General features: G+C 42.0%; 1 protein-coding gene across 1 annotated transcript in view; it reads left to right on the top strand.

The window, feature by feature from the left end:
* RNLS (renalase, FAD dependent amine oxidase) overlaps positions 1-25,897 on the top strand; it is a 363,618-nt gene extending 337,721 nt beyond the window's left edge. Inside the window, exon 8 of the mRNA XM_060404926.1 lies at positions 19,619-25,897. Coding sequence (XP_060260909.1) covers positions 19,619-19,660 — 42 coding nt within the window. The 3' untranslated portion in view covers positions 19,661-25,897. The remainder of the gene's footprint in view (positions 1-19,618) is intronic.
* Positions 25,898-26,746: the final 849 nt, after the last annotated feature.

The following is a 26,746-nucleotide window of genomic DNA, read 5'->3' as shown; positions in this document are numbered from 1 at the left end:
GACTGCTAGGGAGACTTTTGGAACAGATTTTATTGCTTAAAAAAAAATACCACAAGAAAAAAAACAACCTCAGCCTCCTTTTTCTAGAGACTGACGTATCTGAATATAATCACTGGGGATGTTATAATAGTCTACCTACCATGACAGAAACCAGCAGAAGTCAGAACTGACCCACAGAAGAGGCCAGAGCCAAGAGAAGCACCTAGATTTATTATTACTTAAGATAATAAGTTTTCTATTTTTTAGGCCACCTGAGTGGGGGCATCATATCATTTGTAGCCACAGCATTTTAATTGATACAGTTCCATGAACAAGAAGGAGAAGTGTTGGGTTTTCAGAGAATCTATGAGTTTATGTTAATTTGCAAGTATAATCCAAGTGAAAGTTTGAGTTGTAATTGAAGATCTGGAGAAACAGATGGATAGATGAATGGATGGATAGATGGACTGGAAGTTCCATGTTTGGAGCTGAAGGCTGAAGTCCCAGGGAAAGCACAAAGAGAGTATGAGAAGTGTCTGAGCTGCCTGGACAATCTCTACGGAACAGGAGGAAGAGCAAGAGAGATTAGTGAAGGAGACGGAAAAAGTGTGCAGAAAGGAAATTAGAAAGCTGGAAAATCCTGCAAATGCTAATCACACAAACCAAGAACAGGATTCAAGTGGAAGGAAATTAAAGTTTGGGTCAAATTTTACAAAGAAAACAAAGAGGAAATAGCAGAGAAAATATGGTTTTATAACAATGTGGCCATTTTAAGAAAAAAAAATTTCAAAACAGCAAAATGTGATTTTAGTGGCATAATGGTGACAGAAGCTATGTTTTAGAAGATACGAGTGAGGGGAAGAGTGAGTGAACAGAGGAAATAGGTGGCGGCAGTGTAGGGACATCATACAGAAGTGCAGTCACTGTGGCAAGCCACTGACATGTAGGGGCTGCGTGCCGTTACATCAGATGCTTGCGTGCATGCTAAGTCACTTCTGCCATGTCCAGCTCTTTGCAGCACCGTGCACTGTAGCCTGTCAGGCTCCTCTATCCATAAGATCCTCTGGGTAAGAAGACTGGAGTGGGTTGCCATGCCCTCCTACAGCAACCCAGGGATCGAACCCACATCTCTTCCATCTCCTGCATTGGCAAGGGGGTTCTTCACCACTAGTGCCGCCTGGGAAACCCTGTTGTTACATCATAACCTAGTCCTATACTTGTTGCAGATAGTGAAAGGATTGAAAAAGCCAGAAAATAGCAAAAGAGAACAACTAAGTTCCAAGGGAACATTTCATGCAAAGATGGGCTCCATAAAGGACAGAAATGGTATGGACCTAACAGAAGCAGAAGATATTAAGAAGAGGTGGCAAGAATACACAAAAGAACTGTACAAAAAAAGATCTTCACGACCAAGATAATCACGATGGTATGATCACTCACTTAGAGCCAGACATCCTGGAATGTGAAGTCAAGTGGGCCTTAGAAAGCATCACTATGAACAAAGCTAGTGGAGGTGATGGAATTCCAGTTGAGCTATTTCAAATCCTGAAAGATGATGCTGTGAAAGTGCTGCACTCAATATGCCAGCAAATTTGGAAAACTCAGCAGTGGCCACAGGACTGGAAAAGGTCAGTTTTCATTCCAATCCCAAAGAAAGGCAATGCCAAAGAATGCTCAAACTACTGCACAACTGCACTCATCTCACATGCTAGTAAAGTAATGCTCAAAATTCTCCAAGCCAGGCTTCAGCAATACGTGAACCGTGAACTTCCAGATGGTCAAGCTGGTTTTAGAAAAGGCAGAGGAACCAGAGATCAAATTGCCAACATCCGCTGGATCATGGAAAAAGCAAGAGAGTTCCAAAAAAAATCTATTTCTGCTTTATTGATTATGCCAAAGCCTTTGACTGTGTGGATCACAATCAACTGTGGAAAATTCTGAAAGAGATGGGAATACAGACCACCTGACCTGCCTCTTGAGAAACCTATATGCAGGTCAGGAAGCAACAGTTAGAACTGGATAGACATGGAACAACAGACAGGTTCCAAATAGGAAAAGGAGTACGTCAAGGCTGTATATTGTCACCCTGCTTATTTAACTATATGCAGAGGACATCATGAGAAACGCTGGGCTGGAAGAAGCACAAGCTGGAATCAAGATTGCCAAGAGAAATATCAATCACCTCAGATATGCAGATGACACCACCCTTATGGCAGAAAGTGAAGAGGAACTAAAAGCCTCTTGATGAAAGTGAAAGACGAGAGTGAAAAGTTGGCTTAAAGCTCAACATTCAGGAAATGAAGATCATGGCGTCTGGTCCCATCACTTCATGGGAAACAGATGGGGAAACAGTGGAAACAGTGGCAGACTTTATTTTTGGGGGCTCCAAAACCACTGCAGATGGTGATTGCAGCCATGAAATTAAAAGATGCTTACTCCTTGGAAGGAAAGTTGTGACCAACCTAGACAGCATATTGAAAAGCAGAGACATTACTTTGCCAGCAAAGGTCCATCTAGTTAAGGCTATGGTTTTCCCACTGGTCATGTATGGATGTGAGAGTTGGACTGTGAAGAAAGCTGAACAGAGAAGAATTGATGCTTTTGAACTGTGGTGTTGGAGAAGACTCTTGAGAGTCCCTTGGACTGCAAGGAGATCCAACCAGTCCATTCTAAAGGAGATCAGCCCTGGGTTTTCTTTGGAAGGAATGATGCTAAGGCTGAAACTCCACTACTTGGGCCACCTCAAGTGAAGAGTTGACTCATTGGAAAAGACTCTGATGCTGGGAGGGATTGAGGGCAGGAGGAGAAGGGGACGACCGAGGATGAGATGGCTGGATGGCATCACTGACTCAATGGATATGAGTCTGAATGAACTCCGGGAGTTGGTGATGGACAGGGAGGCCTGGCGTGCTGTGATTCATGGGGTCACAAAGTGTCAGACACGACTGAGTGACTGAACTGAAGTGAACTGAACTGAAGTTCAAGAAAAGATGTTTGGGGTTTTGATTTTTCATATTTTTGGGGCAAATGAGACCCAAGCACATTAGTCAGGGAAACAGAAAGAGTCAATAGAAATAAAGAACCTACAGATGACGAAAGAGTGTCCTAAAGAGAGCAGAAAACATGGCAATGCTCAAGCCCAGAGGTAGGTCTCTGCCCTTCTTCTTCCAAGAGAGGAGTGAAAATCCAGACTCAGGAAGATTACCTGGCAGTTGGCACTGGATAAGAAAACTGAGGGAGCTCACCCTCATTAGCCCATGCACTTGACCTTTGAGCAGGGGCAAGAGGAAGCGGGAATTTAGAATCCTGAGTGTGGAGCAGTTTCAAAGGATGAGGAGTGTCTACGCCTTAAATAACTGTGCACGCAACGATCGCCTTTGTGTATCAGCCTCCTGGCAGCTGTCCACATGGGGTGACTGGCGAGGACAACTAGCAGGACTTATTGCATTCTTTTGGTCTAAATGCCACAGGCATTTCTTGAATAAAATCATCATTATTTAAAAAGTAAATTAGTCCTGCCCAGGAAGGGTTAAAATTGTTTTTCCCAAGTTCTAGCCTAGCTCCCAACCCCCACTGTTTCCCCAAGTCCTTTAACAAAATTAGTTATTCCATTGACAGGCCAGTGCTGGTCCCCTCGCAGAACAACACATGCTGTGCTCCCTCTGTGAGCGCACTCGAGATGAACTTTGAGCTACACATCTGCTTCAGAGAAGGAACTCTTATTCCCAAATGGCTGAGATTAGCTGAAGACTCTGGGTTCATCTCCACCATAGCATATTTTTATTAGATAGGCTGCTGGAGAATCAGAGGAATAAATTTAGTTACTGTGTCTATACCTCATTATGATGCATCCCCAACTATTGTTCTTTTCATCAGATTAATGTTATTCTCAGACTCTGTTTCTGCAAAGTGACTGTTTGGATGAAAACCAATGTCCATCCTCAGTTACCCCCAAGCCACTGGTGTATCTGGGCTAAGGATGTATTTTCATGATGTCACCACCCCAAGCCTCTTTCTTTGATTTAAAGCAGTGGTTGGCAAACATATTGTGTAAAGACCCAGAGAGTAAATATTTTAGGCTTTATGAGACTGCAAGGAATCAGTTCTGTCACTGTAACACAAAAGCAGCCAGAGGCAATACCTAAATGAATGAGCATGTTTGTGTTCCAATAAAACTTTACAAAAACAAGCAGTGGGTTGAATTTATCCCATGGGCTGTACTTTGCCAACCCTGGATTAGCAGGAAGACTTCAGGTGAACTGATAGATAAAAACCAATATCTTTTCATGTTTTCATCTCCGAGAAGGAACAAAAAAATCACCAAAACATTCTGTTGGACATTTAATTTCTTTTGCAGGCAGCAGTGTGGCGTGTCTTTCTAATATATGGCATCCTGGAACTTTCTTGGTGATCCAGTGGTTAAGACTTAATCTTCCAAAGCAGGGAGTGTGGGTTCAGTTCCTGGTGGGGGAGCTAAGATCCCACATGCCTTCAGGCCAAAAAAACAGAACATAAAACAGAAACAATATTGTACAAAATTCAATAAATACTTGAAATTGGTTCACTTCAAAAAAATACTGTATGGCATCTTAAGTTTTTAGATTCCCCTCCCCAGAAAAGTTGAGAACAGCAGTAGAATTTAATTCAGAGAAGAGAGGGTTAAATGGTTAAAAATTGGAGGGTGAAAGTATCATTTATCTGCAAACACAGACTCCTCTTTAGAAACTGATTTATCCAGACATTGAGTTGATTATGAGATGTAGAGTAAAAACAAATTTGCTGACCTTCTTTGCAGGGATCAAAGGTTAAATTCATTCCCTGTAGGATGGTTCTGTTAAATCACTCCCAAGCCGCCTGGTGACATATTTTTGAAAAATATTTCTCTCTAACTTTATCAAGTGTTCTTTGTGTTCTGGAAACATGATTTGAAGTCCCACTTAGAGCTGGGAACTTATGAGTCTTAGATAGCTGAAATTCTTCTCCAGCTCCATACAGAGACATATGGTTGATTGGAATAGATGTTAATTTCAGTGGTTAATACCTTTGAGTCTAGCTTTACTTATCAAAGATTGATATCCTACTTACCTCATATTATTTGTTGAAGATTAAAATTAACATTTTACACTGGATAACCAAGGGTTGTATGAACAATGCATAAAGAGCTAAAATTATCCACTTTGATGTCCTTGACATTGGGCTGGATAAACATGTCTTAAATTAAAATGTCTATCAGTGACTGAGTGTTCTCAACTTTTTGCCTCCAAGCAGTATCTCATAGCAGAACTGCAAAAATTCAAAAATTAGGAAAACTTTGTGCACAAATTAGTTGAGCTTAAAAACATTTTCTTTAATAAAGCAAAGTTTCTATCTCTTCCACTGTAAATTCATACTAAACATTTCAATAGCAATGGTTTACAAAATTCATTTTATGACAAAGTTTTGTCAGCACATAGAAAAATTTCAGACAATGCTGTAAGTATTTCATATAGCTAAGTACATGTTAAGGACCTTCCTTTAGTCTATTTATATGTAAAACAGTAAAATTTAACTAATTTTAAATAATTTGTTACTTCACAAAATAGTGTTATCAACTCTCTGTTGGTCCCCAGTTGTTTTAATTACAATTGCTATGTTTAGAATTGTGGCCCTCCAAAATTCATATGTTGAGACCCTAACCCCCAATTTATCTATTTTTTATTTTATTTTTGCTTACTTTAAAAAATTTTTTTAATTATGAAAATATGATAATACATTTACAGGAAACTTGGAAAATACAGAACAAAGTTACATATAGTTCCACTATATATTATAATTATTTTTCAGTAGATAAATTAAGATTTTTAGTTGGAGTTTCAATATCAAACTCTCAAAAATTAGTAGAATGAATGTACAGAGAAGTAGAAGGATGAAGAAAGTGAAAGTGAAGTCTCTCAGTCAGACTCTGCGACCCCATCGACAGTAGCCCACCAGGCTCCTCCATCCATGGGATTTTCCAGGCAAGAGTACTGGAGTGGGTCGCCATTTCCTTCTCCAGAGGATCTTCCCGACCCAGAGATCGAACCCAGGTTTCCCACATTATAGGCAGATGCTTTACCGTCTGAGCCACCAGGGAAGTCCTGAAAAGCACTATGAATCAATTCAACTTAATTAAGATTTATATAATTTTCACACAACAGTAGATACAAATTATCAAGTTCCTATGGATGATAAACTAAGAGTCATTGGGGCATATCCAGGGACATAAACCCAGGTGCAAAAATTTCATGCCTGACTCCCAGTTTCGAGATATTATTTGGGAATTCTTTGGGAGATACTTAGGGTTAAACGAGGTCATGAGTGTAGGACATTCATGATGGGATCAATGATAGGTTTAGAAAAAGAGGAAGAGAGAGATTTCTCTCTTTATGCCATGTGAAGATACAGCAAGAAGCTGGCCATCTACAAACCTGAAAGAAGGCCCTTTCCAGGCACCAGTTTGGCTGGTACCTTGATCTTGAACTTTCCAGCCTCTGAAATTGTGAGAAATGTCTTTTGTCTAAGCCACCTAGTCTACAATATTTTGTTATGGTGGCTCCAGTCAATGGATATAACAATTTTACAATTTAATGAGTAGCAAACTAAGAATATAAAAGGGTGTTAGTAAAATTTTAATTTCTAGCATTTGCTGGCTTCACAAAGAAGAGCAAATTTGGATTTTCTTCCCTACAAAGTTCAGAGACTATGTCATTGTTGGCTGAACTCTGAGAATCTAGGTTGTTAAACCTAAGCCGAATGACTTTCTGTCTTTGGGGAGCATGTGTGCACACCCAGACGGAAGTCTATTCATTGATGGAAGAGGAGGCAGGAATAAGGGTACCCGATTTGTTGGGTGAAGAAACTGAGAACTGATTTTTCAATTCAGCTGTGAGAGACAGGAAAATTAAACCCAAATGTCCTCACAGATGGGATTCCTCTCACACACCATATACTTTCTACTATACCATGAAGCGAATCAAGGATATTTTAGTAACTGAAGTTTCTAGTCAGATACATACCAGGTGACTTTGGATATGTTCTTTTTCTTTGCCAAGGCTTGGCTTCTTAACCTACAGGTGGAAACAATGACATATCTAATCTCATAAGGTGGTTGGGAATTGGAGATAATGCAACACACTATTTTGGAGTGTTAGCCGCTCAGTTGTGTCTGACTCTTTGTGACCGTGGACTACAGCCTGCCAGGCTCCTCTGTCCATGGAATTCTCCAGGCAAGAATACTGGAGTGGGTAACCATTCCTTTCTCTAGGGGATCTTCCTGATCTAGGGATAGAACCCAGGTCTCCTGCATTGCAGGCAGATTCTTTACCATCTGAGCTGGTAAGGTATCACCCAACACACTAGTTACTGGCATAAAATAAGTACTCAAAAGTGTTTGTACTATTATTCGGATTATATGTTAAAAAGAGACAAAATGGCTCATTTCATTCATGGAGTCACTTTCACAAATTTTGAAGCTAAAATACAAGTAAAGTTCCCTCAATCTTAATCAACCAAAGCCAATAAAATTTTTGGAAATTGTCCTTTTAAGACTTTGCTACTGTGTGTATATGTGTGTGTAATCATGAAGTATTAATTTAAAAAATTGCCAAACTCTTATTGGGAAGCAGAGACATATCAGATGGGATCTTGAGCTCAAATTCTCTCCTCTTGAAATCCACCACAAATGATAAGCAGAGCTAACAAAGGAAGACTTAATTACCCCCTGAGGTTTTATCCCCAACCCCATGACTTATGGGCTCAGACCTATGTACTTGTGCGGATTTATTTTGCCTGGTTGGGGAGGTCTAATAGGCCCCGCTCTCCTCAAATATCTCCCAAATATGAGAAGACCCACTGTTAATAGTTTTAGCCACACTTCACAAGTGAGAGAAATGCAGAATATGACTAAAGGGCCAGGACACCCACCTGGAGGTCAAGCAATTGTCTTTTTTTCTTGCCACACAAGAACCCCACCTAGCTCACCATGACTGCAAAACTCTTCCTTCTTGGAGTTGAGTGAGCAATGAGTGGAGGCAAAGAGGATCTTAAGTTTCCTTTTAAAGTACATATTTTTCATTTTGGAGATAGGGTTGGGAGAGCACAGACTTGGGTGAAAACTGTTGAAAGCACATATTCTCCCCAGCAGAAAAAAAAAAGAAGAGTGGACATTGACATAAATATAAAATGTGGCATGTAACTTACAGGAGTAAACAGAGCTGGAGCCCATCAATGGACCTCAGTTAAGAATCTCTGACTTACTGTTATTTTAAACAAATATTCATTGAGCACTGACTGTGGGACACCGTGTTAGACACTTTTATGTCTTCATGTCTTGTCTTTAGATCTCAAAATATCCCTTTCTTTTAGATACTATTGTGTCCATTTTACAATAAGGAAACTGAAACAAAGAAATGTTACATGACCTGCCCAGTTGTAGATTTTAATAGTAGCCCTGCCATGTAGTGCCTATATGAACTTAGGTCAGATCAGTTGTTCTTACTCTTATCCTTGTTTTCCTTCTCTATAAGATTGGTAGTAAAGATACCAACCACTTTACTTACTTTAAGTACTATACAGTAATATTTATTGCTGCCTATTGTGTGTACAAAATCATATGCACAAACCTAAATTGTTGTGTGGCTTAAATGAGATCACACAGTGAAATATTTTGCAGATTCTGGAATGTGTAAAACGCATAATAAATCATTACATTAAAGAAAGAAAGAAATCACCTGATCATTGGAATGAGCCCCACCAAATTGTAGGTCAGCTGGAGAAAACTGTACCATACCAATCAGACTTTTTGGTTACAAGGGATAAAAATCTACTCAAAGTAGCACAAAGAAAGAGGGTTATTTAATGAACAATTTACTCAACAATAGAGTGTCACACTCTGTCCAGATGTGAGGGCATCTTAACAGAATGTCATGTAATCTTAGGTCAAGAAGTCCAGCCAGACCTCCTGGACTGGAGTTGGGCTTTGAAAAGCAGTCCTTCTGTGTTTTCAAGACCTACCCAGTCTTTCTCATATCTTCTCATGCCTTCGCTTCTTTTCTTGTATCTGCTTGTCCCTGCTTGTCCCCGTGTTGTTTCTCTGTGTGCTCACTTTGGACATGGCCCAGTGTAGCTATCTTTGGCCTGATCTCCATGTTCTCCCCACCCATGTATTTACGCCAACTAGAATCCTCCACTCTGTGGTTGAAAACATCTAAAGAAAAGGATCTTGCTGGCTTACTCAGACTATGGCTCCCCTTGGGGTCAGATCATTTAATCAGCTGAAGCCATAGGACTATGAGAATGGGGACTCTCAACTGTGCAAACATGGGGACCCAGCCCCACTCATTTCAGGTCATGGAGTATTTTGGGAAATGGATTTACTGCATACCCATTACGCCCAAGTCGTGAAATCTCCCAGTGACCACCAAGGAGCCGATATCCAATGCAAAAGCAAGAGTTTTTATTACCAAGCTCGAGCTGGGGCTCCCACCGATACCGATGCAGCCGCTATAGATAGGGAGGAGCCCTGCGCTCTGGGTTACATTGCTTATATAGGGTATTATCGTGCGAAAAATTCGAAAAACGGGAGTCTCCAGGTCTGATTGGTCACCTTCTGGTGAAGGGTTAGGTGCTGAGTTCTGATTGGTTCTCCTTTCCTGGGCTTGATTCGAATTTCCCGGGCTGGCCAAGGGTTCTGATTTGTTCCCAGGTGGTGGGGTGAGGTTAGGGAATTTCCAAAGGCTCTTTTCCCGGAACCTTACAAAGTGGAGTAGCTTTGATTCTTCATTTCCCCCTTCTCTAGGATCCAGGACAGACCCAATCATGGGTCTGAGGTCAGCTCTATATTGTCTCCTGCTAAGGGGACCGTTGGTAGGGCCGCATATTGGGATCTGAGTACCATGAGCTGCACCGTGTTGATGCAGTTTTTAATGAAGGCCACTAGTTAGTTTAGTAAGCATGGCCTGAGGGTGAGTAGCAGTAACAAGATAATCAGGGGCCCCACCAAGGAGGATATGAGAGTTGTGAACCAGGGGGATGAGTTGAACCAGGATTCAAACCAATTTTGAGACGTTTCTTTCTTTCTTTTTTTTTTGAATCAGCCCTTTTCTTATCTTGGCCAGGGACTCCTTGACTACCCCTGAGTGATTCACATAAAAACAACGTTCTTCCCCTAACGCAGCATAGGCCCTCTGAGAGACTTCATGCTCAAGATACTTTTTGGGAATTGGGGCGGAGGTCTCTTTCTTCTGTTAACTTCTTCCTCCTGTGCGTGGGTGTAGGCCTGCCTAATAGAGCAGAAGTCTCTCTCTACCTGATCTAGGTTGGGGTTTTCCACATCTGAAACCAGCTTCTACCCTTGTAGTAACAGCAATTTAGTTGGCCCCTCTCAGAGATGAAATAGACAAAGGCCAAACAGGAGACCTAACAGGATGGTCATCTCTGGTCCCCGGAAACAGAAGGCAACATTTGGGGTGAGGGTTGCAGGCTTTGTGACCCCTTCTGATGGGTTGGTGGTGAGACAACAGAGCTGTGCTCCAGGAATCTTGTGTTCAGTCTGAAGTTACCATCTTCTACCTGGATGGGGGGCTCAAAGACATTGTTATGCATATTTCTTTGAGTAGGAACCAGGACTCTGTCTGGAGCCTGTACCAACCTTTGATTGTTTCTGTTTTTGTATCCCCTCCCTTCCCTGATTAGCAATTGTTTGAATCCACGCTTTGGAATTCAGGGAAGGCCAAGGAGGCTGAACAAAGTCTATATCCTACAGATAAGAAATGGAGAACACAGAACAGATCTGCACTCCAGAGCCCCACAGAGTCCCGCTCAGTTTTAATTTTAGGGAACTAGGCAACTATGACTGTGATAACTTCCTGTCAAAATGGGGCATCGGACTACCCCAGCTTGGAGTATAGACCCTGAATTGGAAGTATTTCTGAGTTCCAAGTTCTAGATCTGAGTCTTGTATGATTAAAATCCTAATCCCTTGGTCTGCCATTTTGGTGTAACAGACCCAGTTAGAAGTAATTGGAGGAGTGATAACTGGAATTTAGTAGACAAAATAAATCTCATTTCTTTTTAGAAGAATAGGCCTGAAACCCAGTCTGGTCCTGGCACTTCAGGGAGACTTGTAGCCATGTAGCCAGTTGCCTAGTTTTATAAAAAGTAAGGTTACTAGCTTCCAGCAGACATTGTTTTGAAAATGGTGGCATCCAAGCCTGAAACGACTCAGAAAACTCAAGTGTTTTTAGCAATACAAGGTCTAATCTGAAAGTACACCCATAGCATCACCTAGTTATTTCCCAGGATATCTGAACCATAGCTACTCTATTTTGACTTTTAATTGTAAACTTTTCCTTAATAGCCAAAGCAGATTTCACCATTAATGATGTCAGTGTTTCTCTAGGTATGAGAAGATGCAAGAATTGGGACTCATAAAATCTTCTCCTGAAAAGATCTAACTATCTGAAGGCCTGTTCTGCCAGTTTTTCCCAGAGCACAGAGTGCCTCATTCCTGATTTTCACCCTGAACTCCTTTCAGGGGCGTTGAAAGTCAGCAGTTGCAGCGGCCATGGTTTAATCTTTGTAGATGCAGATGGCGAGTGTCAGTCTTCAGTTGGCAGAGCACTTTTTGCTCATAAACTTGACCATGATTATGAGGGGAGCACTTCATGACCATTTTATCCCATGGTGCTGAGAGTGTCCATTCTCAGGTAAACAGGCCACTCAATGTGCTGTTACTGGACTAGGCCATAAAACAGCATCCAAAATTCTCTGGACCACCTGTCTTACTAGCTTCTTGGTCCAGGAAAATATTCCCTCTCTTTGCTTCTTGCCATATCTAGAGTTACACTGTTACCATCATCGATCTCATATGGGACTATATATTATTCTATTAGAGGCCTCACACACACACAGTGTAAGAAACAGCAATTTTGTAAAACAGGTGAAATACAAATAACATAGCCAGCAGTATTAGAAAAGTCACAAGTAAGACTTATGTTAAGAACTTCCATTAGATGTAGCCCAGTATATCTTCAGGTCATCTGACTTAGACTGCCCTGTAGAATCTTTATCTTCCAGGGAAATTATATATTGGCACCATCTATAAGGAACATAGCCCAGTTTTCTAGTGTCACTAGACTGATTATCTTTAGTATGATTTAATTTTTTAAGTAAATTTTCTCAGGGCCAATCAGTTAGAGTCTGGTAATAGAGAAATTTACCAAGGTAACCCAAAACTAGACACAGGTAATTGGCCACAAACCCAACAATTGGATTGATTTTTAAAACTAGCATAGGATCAGGCCTATGATAGAAAAGCATTTGACTTTTATGCAAAGGTCTAAGAAGTCAAGAAAACAAATGATCATACGAATCAGGTCCCGCATCTCGGGGAAGCTGTCTCCCTCTGATGTCGTCGTCTTCTCATCCTGGTGTAGTGTAGTTTCTCCTGATTAAAAAGTCCTTCCATCCATGTTGGAGACAGTCCCTTAAATTATGTCTTTTTCCAGTCCTGGTTGCAGGTCATGAGGCATCTGATCTTCATCCAAAGATAGATTATTGAGATAAGCTTCAGAAACAAACTTAGGGTGTTCTTCAAGAATTCAATTAAATTTTACATTAACATTACATAACAGCAAAGAACTATCTAAGAGATGAGTCTTACTAGATGCAGACCTCCATTAACAAACTGGGATTTAACATTTCAAAATATCTTTTTTTTCCTTAAAGTTACCCTTATTTTTATTAAATATAACCAAATTAAGGCTAGTTTGTTTGCAAAATAGGTCTGTTCTCACTGATTTTGGTCTGATTATTTCCATAACCATAATTGATTATAGGCTTTTTATTTTGCTGAAACATTTATAGAGTCTCAGACTGAACTTTTAAAATAAAACAGGGCTGGGAAACTCACACCAAAGGCTTATCACAGATTTTGCCTAACAAATCTAGGTGAATTTTTCCCTTCTTAATGTCTCAAAAATTTCTTGAGATTTTTGTATCCGTGAGAAAACTTTCCTAACTCATTTGATAAACTTACTGGAAACCTAAGAACTTCTAATTTTTGGAGGAGTTAGATAGAAAATATAATTGTTTTTTTTATAACATTTAATTTTACCAAAGTATTGTCATAATTAGTTTGAGAGGAAGATTTCCCCTACTCCCTGAAAACATAAGATTTAACCCCATAATTTTTCAGATAGGAACCATAAAAGTTATAAGCATATTCACTGGTTCATTTAGTCCTTTTGCTAACTTTTGTGAAGTCATCAGGTTTTCCATTAAAATACCAGGACATATCAGAATGTTAAAAACTCTACATTATAATATGAACAGATTTATTACTCATTTGATAATCTTTTTTTTAATGTAATTTAACCAACCAAATAAACACAGTTTAATATCTCTCTTTAGGATGTTCCAGGGGCCCTCTGAAGCACCCCAAAGTTAGCTAGAAGCCAAAAGTGCTTCATAGAATGATTTAGGAAGTTTTGTCAACAAATATCAGAAAGGTTTTGAGCACTCAGTCAGGCGGGACTATAGGTCACTGTGAAACAATAGCTATTCACTCAGCCAAGTAACAATATGGGATTTCAGAAGCAAATACAGAACAGACCATTTAAGAAGCAAATGAACTTAAATCTATTGTCAAATGCAGTTCAACATCTGAAGAAAGTGTGTCCTTTTAAGAGAGAGAAAAGCCAAATTCAAGTTTTTGCGCCAGCTTATTTTTAGTCATTAACAGTCCCAAATTTCTTTAGCTTCTTTGTAAGAGGAAACTAATGTTCAGTAATAAATGTTTCAAAATTTTACTCTCTTTGGAAATGAGCTAGCTAGTCAGTGAACTTCCATCACTTAGTTTAGCACAACCCAATTCAAGTTACCCCAATTTGGACAATTTCAGACAGACATTCCTAAAGCATAATTATTCTTAATAGAGTTTATGTAAATGCTCATATCTCATTTACATTTTTTAGAATTTTTTTTTCACTTGAGGTAATTTTCTTGTTGACAAACTTGTAACAGGTATAATATTTGACTCATATTAAACCTAGGTACAATGAAAATATTTTACTTACCGTGAAGTACTCTAAGACATGTCTATATTAAATAGGTCAACAAACAAACATTAATATCAGGTATTTAACACTGAATATTTCCCAGTTCACATAAACCTGGAATTTATTGTTTAATTTAGAATTACTTGATTTGTAAGCACTTACCTTTTTTTAAGCCAAATAAATAGAGATCATATACAAAAATATTACCAAGACATATTTAGACAGACACAGTGTAAGATCTAGCTTCAAGTCTTTTTTTTTTCCTTTTTCCTCAGTGTCAGGAGTTAGAGATGGTCAGATAAGTGTTCCTGAGAGCCCTGGTCTCAAGGCACAGGGAAAGAAAATCAAGTTTTAACAAAATGGTGGCAGGTTTAAACCACATGGTTGCCAGACAAAGCAAAATTTCCTTTTCCAGGGGATCTTCTCGACCCAGGGATCAAACCCAGGTCTCCCATATTGCAGGCAGATGCTTTAACCTCGGCTCCACCAGAGAAGCCATTAAATACAAAAATACAGTCTCTCAGAAAACCTCCTATAGACACAGAACTTCAGATCCAAGTACTAACATCAAAGATTTCAAGGGAGGAAAGGAAGCCAGGTTGAAAGAAGAAGGGAGAGGAGGCAGGAGAGGGGGGCAAAAGGGGTGGCCTTACAGACGTCCCCTGCACCTACAGATACCCAGGCATTACGGGACTTTTCCCTGGGCCTCAAGAGAAGGGAGGACTGGAACTCGGCCCTACCAGAAATCAGAACCAGAATTCGAGTTCTCTGCCAAGAAGAGGTGATCAGTCTCCAATCCTCAGCTCAGGCTGAGGGCCCTTCGACCAGATTCCTGCGTCCAGGACTTGGGGGCTGGAAAAACAGGAAAGGATAGGAAGGGTTAAGGAGAGGAAAGAGAGAGGGAAGGGGAGAGAGATCAATAAAGTCTCTTGTTCCTTACTGGTCGGGGCACTCTGGCCAGTTGTCTGTGTCAGGAGGAGACCAGGGACAAAAGGGTCCCAGTTGCGGCCACTGGGTCTGGTCCATTGGCAGGCAAGCTGGCCCCTGAGTACCCCGAATGGTCAGGATGTCAGTCTCGGTGAAGAAGAGTCCCACCAGAGTCACCATTTGTTGCAGGAAGAGGGACCCCTTCCAGGGCCCAAAACTGGGCTCTTGTCTAACACTCAGAAATGAATTGTCCGAGGAGACACACGTGCTGACAAAGGGAACTTGGTCAGGGTGTCCGATCCGCGGTCAGAAGATGATATCTCGGGCTCGGTGTACAGTTCCCAAGTCAGAGGTGCCTTCTGAGGGCCAGCCTACATGGAAGGTCTGCCATTCTGCGCTGCAAAAAGTGATTAATTTATTCCTTTTAATTTCTACACTGAGGTCATGAGCGTGCATCTTGACCTCCTTAAAATTATCAGTAACCAAGGATAGAGGTGTGGGGCTAGAATGGTGTTGCCCGTCGTCTCTGGATCAGTCAGATGTTGGTAAATTAACACAGACAATACGAACAGCCACACAAACAGAAAGAGAGACAGGAGAAATAGACCTCCGGGAGTCCGGAGGTAAAACCGAACGACAACGGCCTCCGGCCGTTCAGCGGGAGCGACCCGCTATCGTCTACAGAGAACAGGGGCACTCAGTCCCCCAACGCCGGGGTTGGGGACATCTCCCAAGGACCCCCACCGGTGACACTCCGGTGCGTCCGCCTGAGTCATATACCGGTCTCAGATACCAGGTTCTACCAGGAGTGAAAAGAAAGATAGTCCGGATCGGTCTTCCCGTGGAGCCGGTGGGAGATCCCGGACGAGCCCCCAAATGTTATGCCCAAGTCGCGAAATCTCCCAATGACCACCAGGGAGCCGATATCCAATGCAAAAGCAAGAGAGTTTTTATTACCAAGCTCGAGCTGGGGCTCCCACCGATACCGACGCAGCAGCTATAGGGAGGAGCCCTGAGCTCTGGGTTACATTGCTTGTATAGGGTATTATCATGTGAAAAATTCGAAAAACGGGAGTCTCCGGGTCTGATTGGTCACCTTCTGGCAAAGGGTTAGGTGTTGAGTTCTGATTGGTTCTCCTTTCCTGGGCTTGATTCGAATTTCCTGGGCTGGCCAAGGGTTCTGATTGGTTCGCAGGTGGTGGGGTGAGGTCAGGGGATTTCCAAAGGCTCTTTTCCCAGAACCTTACAAAATGGAGTAGCTTTGATTCTTCATACCCTGGTCTCAAGGAAGAAGGGGGGATGAATTGATTTTGCTCTCTTGTAAAAGTATTCCCATCATGGAAAAGAAAACTAAAAGTCATGTCTATTCAAAAGGTACATGTTCCTTTCATTTTTTTTTTTTTTTTATTAAAGGGCAACATATAAAGTCCTGGTTTCACAATGTGTCCAAGTCTTTAGGCAAACATGTCCAACAGTGGTTTGTTCCTGTTTCATACTTGTTTTATTTTATTTGGCAGCAAAATGAAGATCATGTTTCGAATAAAAGCCCAGTTCTGTCCCTTATACGTTTCATTAGGCATTATATGCTGTTCCTGTCGTCTCTTTCCAGGCATGCCCAGGCATGTTTTACAGACTCTTTTTGTAGAAATATTTTGGTCATAGGATTTGAGGAAGATAAAAGTCACTCATCAACTCATTATTTATATTAACAAAATCACTTTTTCTTGATGCTATTTGGAAAACAACTGCTGGGAAACCTAAAACTGGAGTGTGCTGTGGAGAACAGGAAGTAGAGAGGATAGAGGAGATTGTGGAGACAGGAGTCTGAGTGCAGACTCTGTCTCTCCCACATGAGCTGTGCGTCCTTCGGCAAATTAACCTTTCTGGGCCTCAGCTTCCCTTCATCGGTCATATAAATGTGATACTGCCTTGAGCTTGAGTTTGTAAGTTTGAGGACACAATGAGATAAAAATGATATATTCTCATGAAAGTACTTTCATGATTTGAATATGCTTCAAAAAATGGAAGCTTCTAATTTAAAGAACAAAAATTGCCTGAGCCCAGAAAACTGAGCAGAGCTTTTTCCCTCATCCTGTGTCTCCCTTCAGCAGTTCTCAGGGCCTTAAAAGCAGATGGATCCAGACCCTTAGTACTAACTCTTCCCTGTTCAGTTCCCCACTAGCTTGTGGCAACATCCTGTCTTATGTGGCTTCCTGCTGGTTCTTGGATGAGTCTCTCCAAAGGTGCATGTTCACCTCTGATGGTCATTTAAAAATTCAGTCAACATACATCAGCCCAAGTGTTCATCATGCATTGGGGTAGGCTGTGATTTTATAATAAAACAAAAGCAAGAATATACCAGGTGGTCTTCTAAGCACTTTCATCAATAACCTCATCTGACAGGCACCATGTACCCCAGAAGTATATACTATTATTATTTCCCTGTTTATTAAATCAAGAACGGAGGCAGAGAGAGGTTAAGTGATTTTTCAAAGGTTAAACACTTTGTTATGGAATCAGGCTGTGCATCCAAAAGATAACTAGAACCTCCTCCCTGACTCTGAGGGGCTTCAACTTCACTAGGAGCTTTGTATTTCACATCCCACTAACTATAACATAAATGACATCTCCCAGTCTAGTGCTGTGGGCAGAAGGAACTCAGATGTGGGCTTACTGACTTATGCCTGTTTCTATGAGGGGGACTTGAATCTTAGGTCTTGAGCTAAGCTGATCAATCCCTCTTGTCACCATCCACCCCGGATTTTAGATGAAATTCCACCATAGTTTTCAGTAGCCACATTTGCCTAGGTCTTAGTAGTTTGAAGGAGAAAAACAATCACAGTTGAGTGGTCATGTACTCAACACTTGATCATACCACCAACTATTCAGCTTTGCATAGCTTTGTATCCTCCATGCACTTACTCCAGGCAACTCATAAAAGCCAAGACCATAGATATCATCTAGTTCAAGGACAGCAAATAGATTTCATTTCATGTGCCAACTCCAATCCACTGAGGGTTGGTGCTGGAACATCAGATGTAAAGAAATCCTGAGGCTGTCAGGGATTAAAGGAAAAACTGCCTCAATTGATTCGTGATGTCTGATATGGGCCCAGGAGCAGGGTACTAAGGCATGCATGCAACGTGTATACCAAAATGAATCAAATCCAGCATGTTTGTGTTACAGAGGAGGAAATAGGACTCAGGAAGGAAAAGTGGAATGACTCAGAACCACAGCAGGTTAGTTACCTGGTTTCTTGCGCTCTTTTCATAATATGTCCTGTTAAGTGAAAATTGGTGCTCATACGATCAGCACCAGAACCCAGCAAGCAAATTACGTTGTGCTTAGTACAGTTTTTGTGTTAAGTGTATTTCATTCTAATTCCTTAAAAGCTGATGATCCAAGTAATGTAACTTTGTCCATCAGAATATCTGATTATCCAGAGCATTCCCTGGCTTGGCTGAACAATAGCAAATAACCCTCCCCCGGGCAAGGAGCAATTTTTTCCCAACAAAAAGAAAAAAGTCAGGTTAAGGTCTTCCTCAGTTCTCTAAAGGGCCAGCAACAAAGGTCTATGTAGCAATACTGTTTGCTCATCTGACCTGGGCTTGTCAGTAAAATCTGACCAAATAAAACAGATTTGAAGGAATGATGGCTGTCTAAATAGTAAGCTCAGCGAAGTTAAAACCTGGTGGCTGGATTTCATCATTTCTAAACATTCCTGAAGCATGAGCCAATTAAGTTGTGATCCCCAAGGGAGATGTAGAAATAAGGTAGAGAGAAGGAAAGAGGGTGGGCAGGCAGGGGGACTCCATTTCCAAAGGTTTCCTGGTAAAAAGGAGAGGAGCCCCTTGGCGGGGAGTGAGATCAACCTCATTAGAGCATGAAGTTTTGGTAGAAATTGAGCTGCTAATGCACCATGATGGAAATGGAGCTTGGACTTTGCAGTCAAATGGTCTCCCAACTCAATCCCAATTCTACTCCTTACTGGCAAACACAGAGCCTTGATTCCCTCCGCATACATCTTTCAAGATGGTATAAAATTGATTGAAAACCTTGTGTCGCACACCAGAGCCCGCAATTTAGCAGGGGCTTGATGAATGGTCAAGTAACTAATCAACATGCTGACTTACGATATTTTGTAGGGAAAACAATACATATAGCAATACTGGACCAGGAAGGAGGAGCCCTGAGATCTGGTCCCAGTTCTGCTACAAACCAGCCCTGGGACCCTGAACACTCTGCCTTGCACATTTGTGGTTGTTGTTTAGCTGTTAAATTGTGTGCAACTCTTTGTGACCCCCATGGACTGTAGCCTGTCAGGCTCCCCTGTACTTGTGATTTCACAGGCAAGAATACTAGAATGGGTTGCCATTTCCTTTTTTAGGCGATCTTTTTGATCCAGGGATGGAACCCGGGTCTCCTGCATTGGCAGACGAATGCTTTCACCACTGAGCCACCTGGGCAGCCCTAAGCACTAAATAAATATCCGCAGAATAAATAAATGAATGAAGACGAAAACCCAGGAAGAATTTTACATACTTGTTGGGCCCCAGTTTTCTCATCTATGGAAAGAAGACTGACTGCTCAGATCCCTTTTAACAATAATGTTCTTTCAACCTTTGTATTTCTCACAGATGCTCAAGTCCACTGTGAGTTGCGTACAGTCCTGGCCATGAGATGGAAGTCCCAGGGAAGATCACAAAATACGGCACTTGACCTCAGCAGGCCCTGGGCTAAGTCACCCCTGAAGATTTGACCCTGACCACCCGGGGATCCTGAAAGCCTCCTCTTCTTCCTGGAGTTGACTCTGAGCAAATGAAAGCAGATTTCCAAACAAGGGATAACCGAGTGTGAAGATGAGACCTGGGGAGGCACTCCAGCCTCTGTTTGCTCATATTATTTGCCGTCACCAGCACTGTTCTCCTTCTGGGCTCTTAGCCCCTTTGCCTGTGAATCAGGGACCTGCAAGCGGAGGGCTTAGGCTGCTCGGCCACCACAAAAGTTAGGACAGTCCATCCACCCACGCCCCTCACTGCCAGCACTCAGGTGGAGAGCCAGCTTGGTAAGCGGGAAGTGAATGGCAGGCAAGGCTTGCTAAGCCATCAGGGCGCCAGCTTAGCTCGGGGACAACCACACTTTCCCTGGCTTCCTTTTCCTTGGCGGAGACTCCCTTGAAGGGTGGGCCTCAGACCCCAGAAGGGGACAAAGGCTCTCAGGAGCAGGGAGACAATAACATTCACAAGATGAGGAGTTCAAAAGGAAACAGCACAAGCTGGAAGTAATTGATGTGTCTTTAATGTTTCAAATATGCCTGCTTTTGTTTATTTTTTTAATCTCAACAAGTCGCAGACACTGAATGGTAACTCTGCACCTCCCCCGCTTTGGCCCTCCAGCTTTAGAGGCGCTTTTACACAGCTTTAAAGATAAAACTTCAGAAGGCTCTAGCTTTTTGCCCCGCAGGCAAGGAAAGCAGCCCATCTGACTGGGAGAGGAAAGGGGCAAAGGCAGGCTGCTCAAGTTTCCTGAAAATGAGGTTGGAACCAGGAAGTGGACTGAGGTAGGAACCAGGAAGAGGAGTCTCTGGGAACCGATCAAAGCAAGGAGGCAGGAGAGGAGAGAATTCCAGGGGCTGGCTTGTTATTGATGTTGTACCGAAAGAAAATCACTAGAGGTTTCTAAGCAGAGGATGAACAGTAGAAATATTCCTCTGATGAAAGATGTTTCTAGTATCTTTTCTTGCTGAAAATTAAAACAAGTGGTGCAAAGGGCACCCTAACCTACCTGTAGATCAAATTTAGATGTTGAAATCACAAGGTTGGGAGTAGGTTGTCATTTTTCTAACCTGTTTTACTCGAATCACAAGAATGCTTTCAGTGCTATCGATGCCCCTGAGTTATGTATTCATCTACTCAATAAGTACTAAATGTCTCCTATGTGATCATCTCTCTGGGAGATACAAGAGAGGAAGAAATTTATAGCCTCATCAACATAAGTACATAAAAATGTTCTAAAGAGAAAAATGGCACAATTAATTGTCCAAGGAGCAGTTTAGATGCTGTACAATATAAGCAATCTGTTGAAGAAAACCCTGAGAGCTGGAGTGGTCTGGAGAGGGTAGGTAAATACTGGGCGGCGTGGGGTGCAAGAGAAATTCTAGCCCGAGGGAAGAGATGGGCAAAGATTGGGAAGGAGGCATGAGCAAGGTGTTTGAGGGCCTATGGGGATGCGACACTGGCCTATCTGAGATGGAGGTATTCAAAATCCTTCTGGAAACAAAGAAGAGTCCCTGCTGACCTTTGAGACAAGGATTCACCACTTTAAATGGTGATTTGAGAAGGCAGCAATGTTTGGAATGGTCAGAAGTAGGAGAATCGAGGAAAGAGAGGTCAACTGAGGGTCATGTTGGTGTTGCAAAGGCAGAAACATGAGTCGCCTGGGTCAGACACAACCTAGGATAATAGTGGGTTCCCACTGGCCCTTTCATATATTCCAGGGCCCAGCCAGCTGTCCAAGCTATCCAAAGAGCAAATTGGACATCCACGCTCTGAATCCACAAGCATGCCAAGAAATGAATACTTCTGGTGCCTAAGAGGGGCCTGGATAATAGAACAAAACCCCAGGAAAGTGTGCTTCCCATCTGCAGCCCACATCTCCAGCAGCCAGCCCACCACTGTGGAAAGGGGGAATAATGAGCTGCAGACCATCTCAGGCCAGGCCTTATACAACTCATTTTGCTTCGGAATGCCTGAGGGTCCATGCGCTGTGCTGTGCTGTGCTTAGTTGCTCAGTCATGTCCAACTCTTTGCAACCCCATGCACTGTAGCCCACCAGTCTCCTCTGTCCATGGGGATTCTCCAGACAAGAATACTGGAGTGCGTTCAGTTCAGTTCAGTTCATTTGCTCAGTCATGTTCGACTCTTTGCGACCCCATAGACTATAGCACACCAGGCCTCTTTGTCCATCACCAACTCCCAGAGTTTACTCAAACTCATGCCCACTGAGTCAGTGATGCCATCCAGCCATCTCATCCTCTGTCATCTCCTTCTCCTCCCGCCTTCAACCTTTCCCAGTATCCAGGTCTTTTCCAATGAGTCAGTTCTTCGCATCAGGTGGCCAAAGTATTGGAGTTACAGCTTCAGCATCAGTCCTTCCAATGAACACTCAGGACTGATTTCCTTTAGGATGGACTGGTTGGATCTCCTTGCCATCCAAGGGACTGTTAAGGATCTTCTCCAACACCATAGTTCAAAAGCATCAATTCTTCAGTGCTCATCTTTCTTTATAGTCCAACTCTCACATTTACACATGACTACTGGAAAAACCATAGCTTAGACTAGATGGACCTTTGTTGGCAAAGTAATGTCTCTGCTTTTGAATAGGCTGTCTAGGCTGGTCATAACTTTTCTTCCAAGGAGCAAGCGTCTTTTAATTCATGGCTGCAATCACCATCTGCAGTGATTTGGGAGCCCCCAAAATAAACTCTGTCACTGTTTCCACTGTTTCCCCATCTATTTCCCATGAAGTGATGGGACCAGATGCCATGATCGTCATTTTCTGAATGCTGAGTTTTAAGCCAACTTTTTCACTCTCCTCTTTCACTTTCATCAAGAGGCTCTTTAGTTCTTCTTCACTTTCTGCCATAAGGGTGGTGTCATCTGCATATCTGAGGTTATTGATATTTCTCCCGGCAATCTCGATTCTAGCTTGTGCTTCATTCAGTCCAGCATTTCTCATGATGTACCTTGCATAGAAGTTAAATAAGCAGGGTGACAATATACAACCTTGATACAATCCTTTCCCAAGTTGGAACCAGTCTGTTGTTCCATGCCCATTTCTAACTGTTGTTTCTTGACCTGCATACAGATTTCCCAGGAGGCATGTCAGGTGGTCTGGCATTCCCATCTCTTTCAGAATTTTCCACAGTTGATTGTGATCCACACAGTCAAAGGCTTTGGCATAGTCAATAAAGCAGAAATACATGTTTTTCTGGAACTCTCTTGCTTTTTCAATGATCCAAAGGATGTTGACAATTTGATCTCTGGTTCCTCTGCCTTTTCTAAATCCAGCTTGAACTTATGAAGTTCGGGGTTCACGTATTGCTGAAGCCTGGCTTGGAGAATTTTGAGCATTACTTTGCTAGCATGTGAGATGAGTGCAATTGTGCGGTAATTTGAACATTCTTTGGCATTGCCTTTCTTTGGAACTGGAATGAAAACTGACCTTTTCCAGTCCTGTGGCCACTGCTGAGTTTTCCAAATTTGCTGGCATATTGAGTGCAGCACTTTAACAGCATCCTTTTGAAACAGCTCAACTGGAATTAGCTGTTCCCTTCTCCAGGGAATCTTCCCAACCCAGGGATCGAACCCAGGTTTCCTGCTTTGCAGGCAGATTCTTTACCACCTGAGTTACTAAGGGAAGCCCCTGAGGGCCTATGCTCCCTCTCTAATCCCATATGCCATCCTAAGCTTATATTTTGACAGGCACAGGGCAAGTTGCTTTAGCCAATATCCACTTGAGGATGGAGGAGGTACTCACTGTTGTTCCTGATGTGGCCAGGACACCCATTCCAGGTGGCATCCATTAGCCCTGGAGCCCAGCTCTCTGGCACTTTTCACAGGACAGGAAAAACCAGAAAACAGGGTATCTTTTTTTTCTTCCCCTTTTTAAAATTTGGAAGCATCAAGAGTTTTTCTCTAACACCCAACTGAATTAAATTTCTGAGTTTAGAAAATTCATAAGAATTATTTAATCTATAACTGCTCTACTCCAAAAGCATCTTCTGAACTTGGGCTTCCCTTTATAGCTGAGGCCCTTGATTTTACTTTTCTGGATGGCCTGTAATTTATGCTATTATCTAGTAATGTGTTCCCAGGATCCTCTGCTCTGAACCAAAGGTTCCTTGGCTTTCTATATTAAATATGACTCACAGAGAGCATCACTTTCTACAAGTGAGAAGACAAGATTTTTTTTTTTCGGGAGGTGTGGGGGTGGTGGTGCTGTTATCTTCCTTTCTTACTGAAAATGTTGAACCATAAACCCAAATCCTTTTAATATTTTTACCCAACTGATAAGAAAGTGATTTCCACAAACTATATGAATCCACATCCTTCTAAAAAGACCTCTATTTAACTCAGTGCCACCCACATCACTCCTGTTCCTGATGGTCCTATATCGTTTGACGTAGTTTCCTATTTCATCCTTATTTTCTAGTCACTAGTAACAGTGGGTGTTTTCTCCCAAATGTCAAATCTTAAGAGAGCAGCCCAGCAGGGGCTTGGAAGTGTTCTAAAAGGCTTGTTTAACAATCATCCCAAATGGATGTTTGAAAATAAATCTGTTTTTCCTCAAGATGGATCTTGCTCTCCCTCACCCATTTCCCAACTGGGAAGCATTCCCAGCTGGGACACATTCTTATCTTAGCAATAGTTACTGTAGCCTGCAGGCTTGCTGGGTCACTAGAATGCCCAGAGCTCATCTTTGTTACCCTGACTAATGCTCGCCTATATACCACATCTTTCTCTGCCTGCCTCCCCCACACCAGTGGGTACACAGGAGCACAGTATTCTGGAGTCAGATTTGATTCTAGATAGAGAAACTGAGTTCTAGAAAATATAGGGTGGACACCTATGTTTTTGTTGGTGATGGTGGTTAATTGATTGGTTGATTCCTTTGGTCCTCCTTCTTCCTGACTTTCTTTTGGAAAAACATTTTTCTGTACATTTCCAGAATGTATGGTTCTGAAGGGGCTAATCCCACTTTTAAGTTCCAGAAGAAAGTATACAACTGAGGCCTGGCTAGTTCTCTTCCTTCGTTTCAGTGATTGGTTTAAAAAGTGGGTGTATGAGCCAAGCCAAGCTAAGCCACAGTGTTATTCTCAGGACTTGGGCTAGCACTCTTCGGAGAGAAATAACTGCCTTTGTTCTGGATGTGAAAACCGATAGGTTGTAAGCATGAGGCTTGTGAGGGCCCTCCTGTTATCAGGAGTACAAAGCTCAGAGAGGAAAGCAGAGATGAAAGGTACACAGACAAAGATGTCTAATGGCATTTGTTTGAGACCCTAGACCAAGCTGTGCCTGAAGCTGACACGGCCTGAACTTGTCAATGACGTTAGCTGCAAGAACTCCTTTTCTTGCTTAAAGCAGTTTGAGCAAAGCTACTCTCCTTGAAGAGTCTTTCCCACCTGAGGCCTTGGTGCTTTGAGCCTACTGTTAATGGAAGGCTTCCTGTTCATACCAATGTGCTAAAGTCTGGGAATGGATTGATACATCCTTGTTTATCCACTAATTAAGACACAAGATAGAAATATGTAGCTTTTGTGAACACTATAACCACTTCCAACTCATCTTAATCAAGATCTTTAAAGCTTTCTTTCCCAAACATGACAAAGTAATGATCAAGTAACAAATTTTATAGATGATTTGCCAGTGTGAGGACTAATAATGAAAGGTCCAAATGTGAAGAGCAGTCACATGGGACCTGTCTGATAGACAAAACTGGAGCCCAGTCCCCAAAGACTGTGGACACGTTATCTACCACCCAAAGGAAGCGCCTCTCCAGAACGGGCCAGTCAGGGCCAGGTAGAAGTACTTCATGAGACAATGCTATTTCTGTTTTGTAGACGTAAAGACTAGATCTTTCCGTTAACAGGACCTAAATGGAAATCGTGAGCTTTGAAATTAGGCAGACTTGTATTTAACTCTCAAGGTTTGTGATTTACTGGTTGTGTGAAATCTCAGAAAAGTTTTCTTAATTTGGTTTCCTCACTCAGAAATGGGAATAAATACTACCTATAGTTGTTGAAGAAATTCAATTGAATTGTGAATCCAAGTACCTTCCCTGGTCACTGGCACACAGTAAACAATCAATAACTGGGAGCCATCCTCAGTATAGTTATTAGTAATAGTAATAATAAAGGAGGTAGGGGTTTTCTCACTCTTATTTCTATTTAAACTTCATGTGTGTGCTATAATTGAGATTTTAGGCCCATAAACAACATTAAGAATAATTACCAGGCATAGGCTTTACTATCCCTGATAATTATTCTTAATGTTGTTTTATAGGCCTAACATCTCTTAATCTGTCATATAGGGATAAGGGGAACAGAAAGATTTTGGTCAATTTTGTGGAGGCCAATATAAAATACCTTGACTAAGCCAAATTTTTCAAACACTTTTATAGAATTTTGGTGAGCTAAGCTTTCCCTCAGAGAAGGCAATGGCACCCCACTCCAGTACTCTTGCCTGGAAAATCCCATGGATGGAGGAGCCTGGAAGGCTGCAGTCCATGGGGTCGCTGAGGGTTGGACACAACTGAGCGACTTCACCTTCACTTTTCACTTTCATGCATTGGAGAAGGAAATGGCAACCCACTCCAGTGTTCTTGCCTGGAGAATCCGAGGGATGGGGGAGCCTGGTGGGCTGCCGTCTATGGGGTCACACAGACTTAGACACGACTGAAGTGACTTAGCAGCAGCAGCAGCAGCAGCAACTTTTGCCTATCTCAATTCAGACAAAACATCACATTTAAAATAATGCTAGCAGATATCTTTAACAGTTGAATTTTATAACCTTTATTAAAAGATAAAAACTAATACATTCCACTCATTTGTTGAGTCTCTACAAATGGCATTTAAAATTATACGTGTGAGTGCTAAGTCACTTCAGTTGTGTCTGACTCTTTGCTACCCTATGAACTGTAGACCCCAGGCTCTTCTGTCCATGAGATTCTCCAGGCAAGAATACTGGAGTGGGTTGCCATTCCCT

This window comes from Ovis aries, chromosome 22 (assembly GCF_016772045.2).
Source record: "Ovis aries strain OAR_USU_Benz2616 breed Rambouillet chromosome 22, ARS-UI_Ramb_v3.0, whole genome shotgun sequence".
In the NCBI taxonomy this organism is placed as follows: Eukaryota; Metazoa; Chordata; class Mammalia; order Artiodactyla; family Bovidae; genus Ovis; species Ovis aries.
Note: the sequence above shows the minus strand (reverse complement) of the source record. Positions and strands in the feature narration are given on the sequence as shown.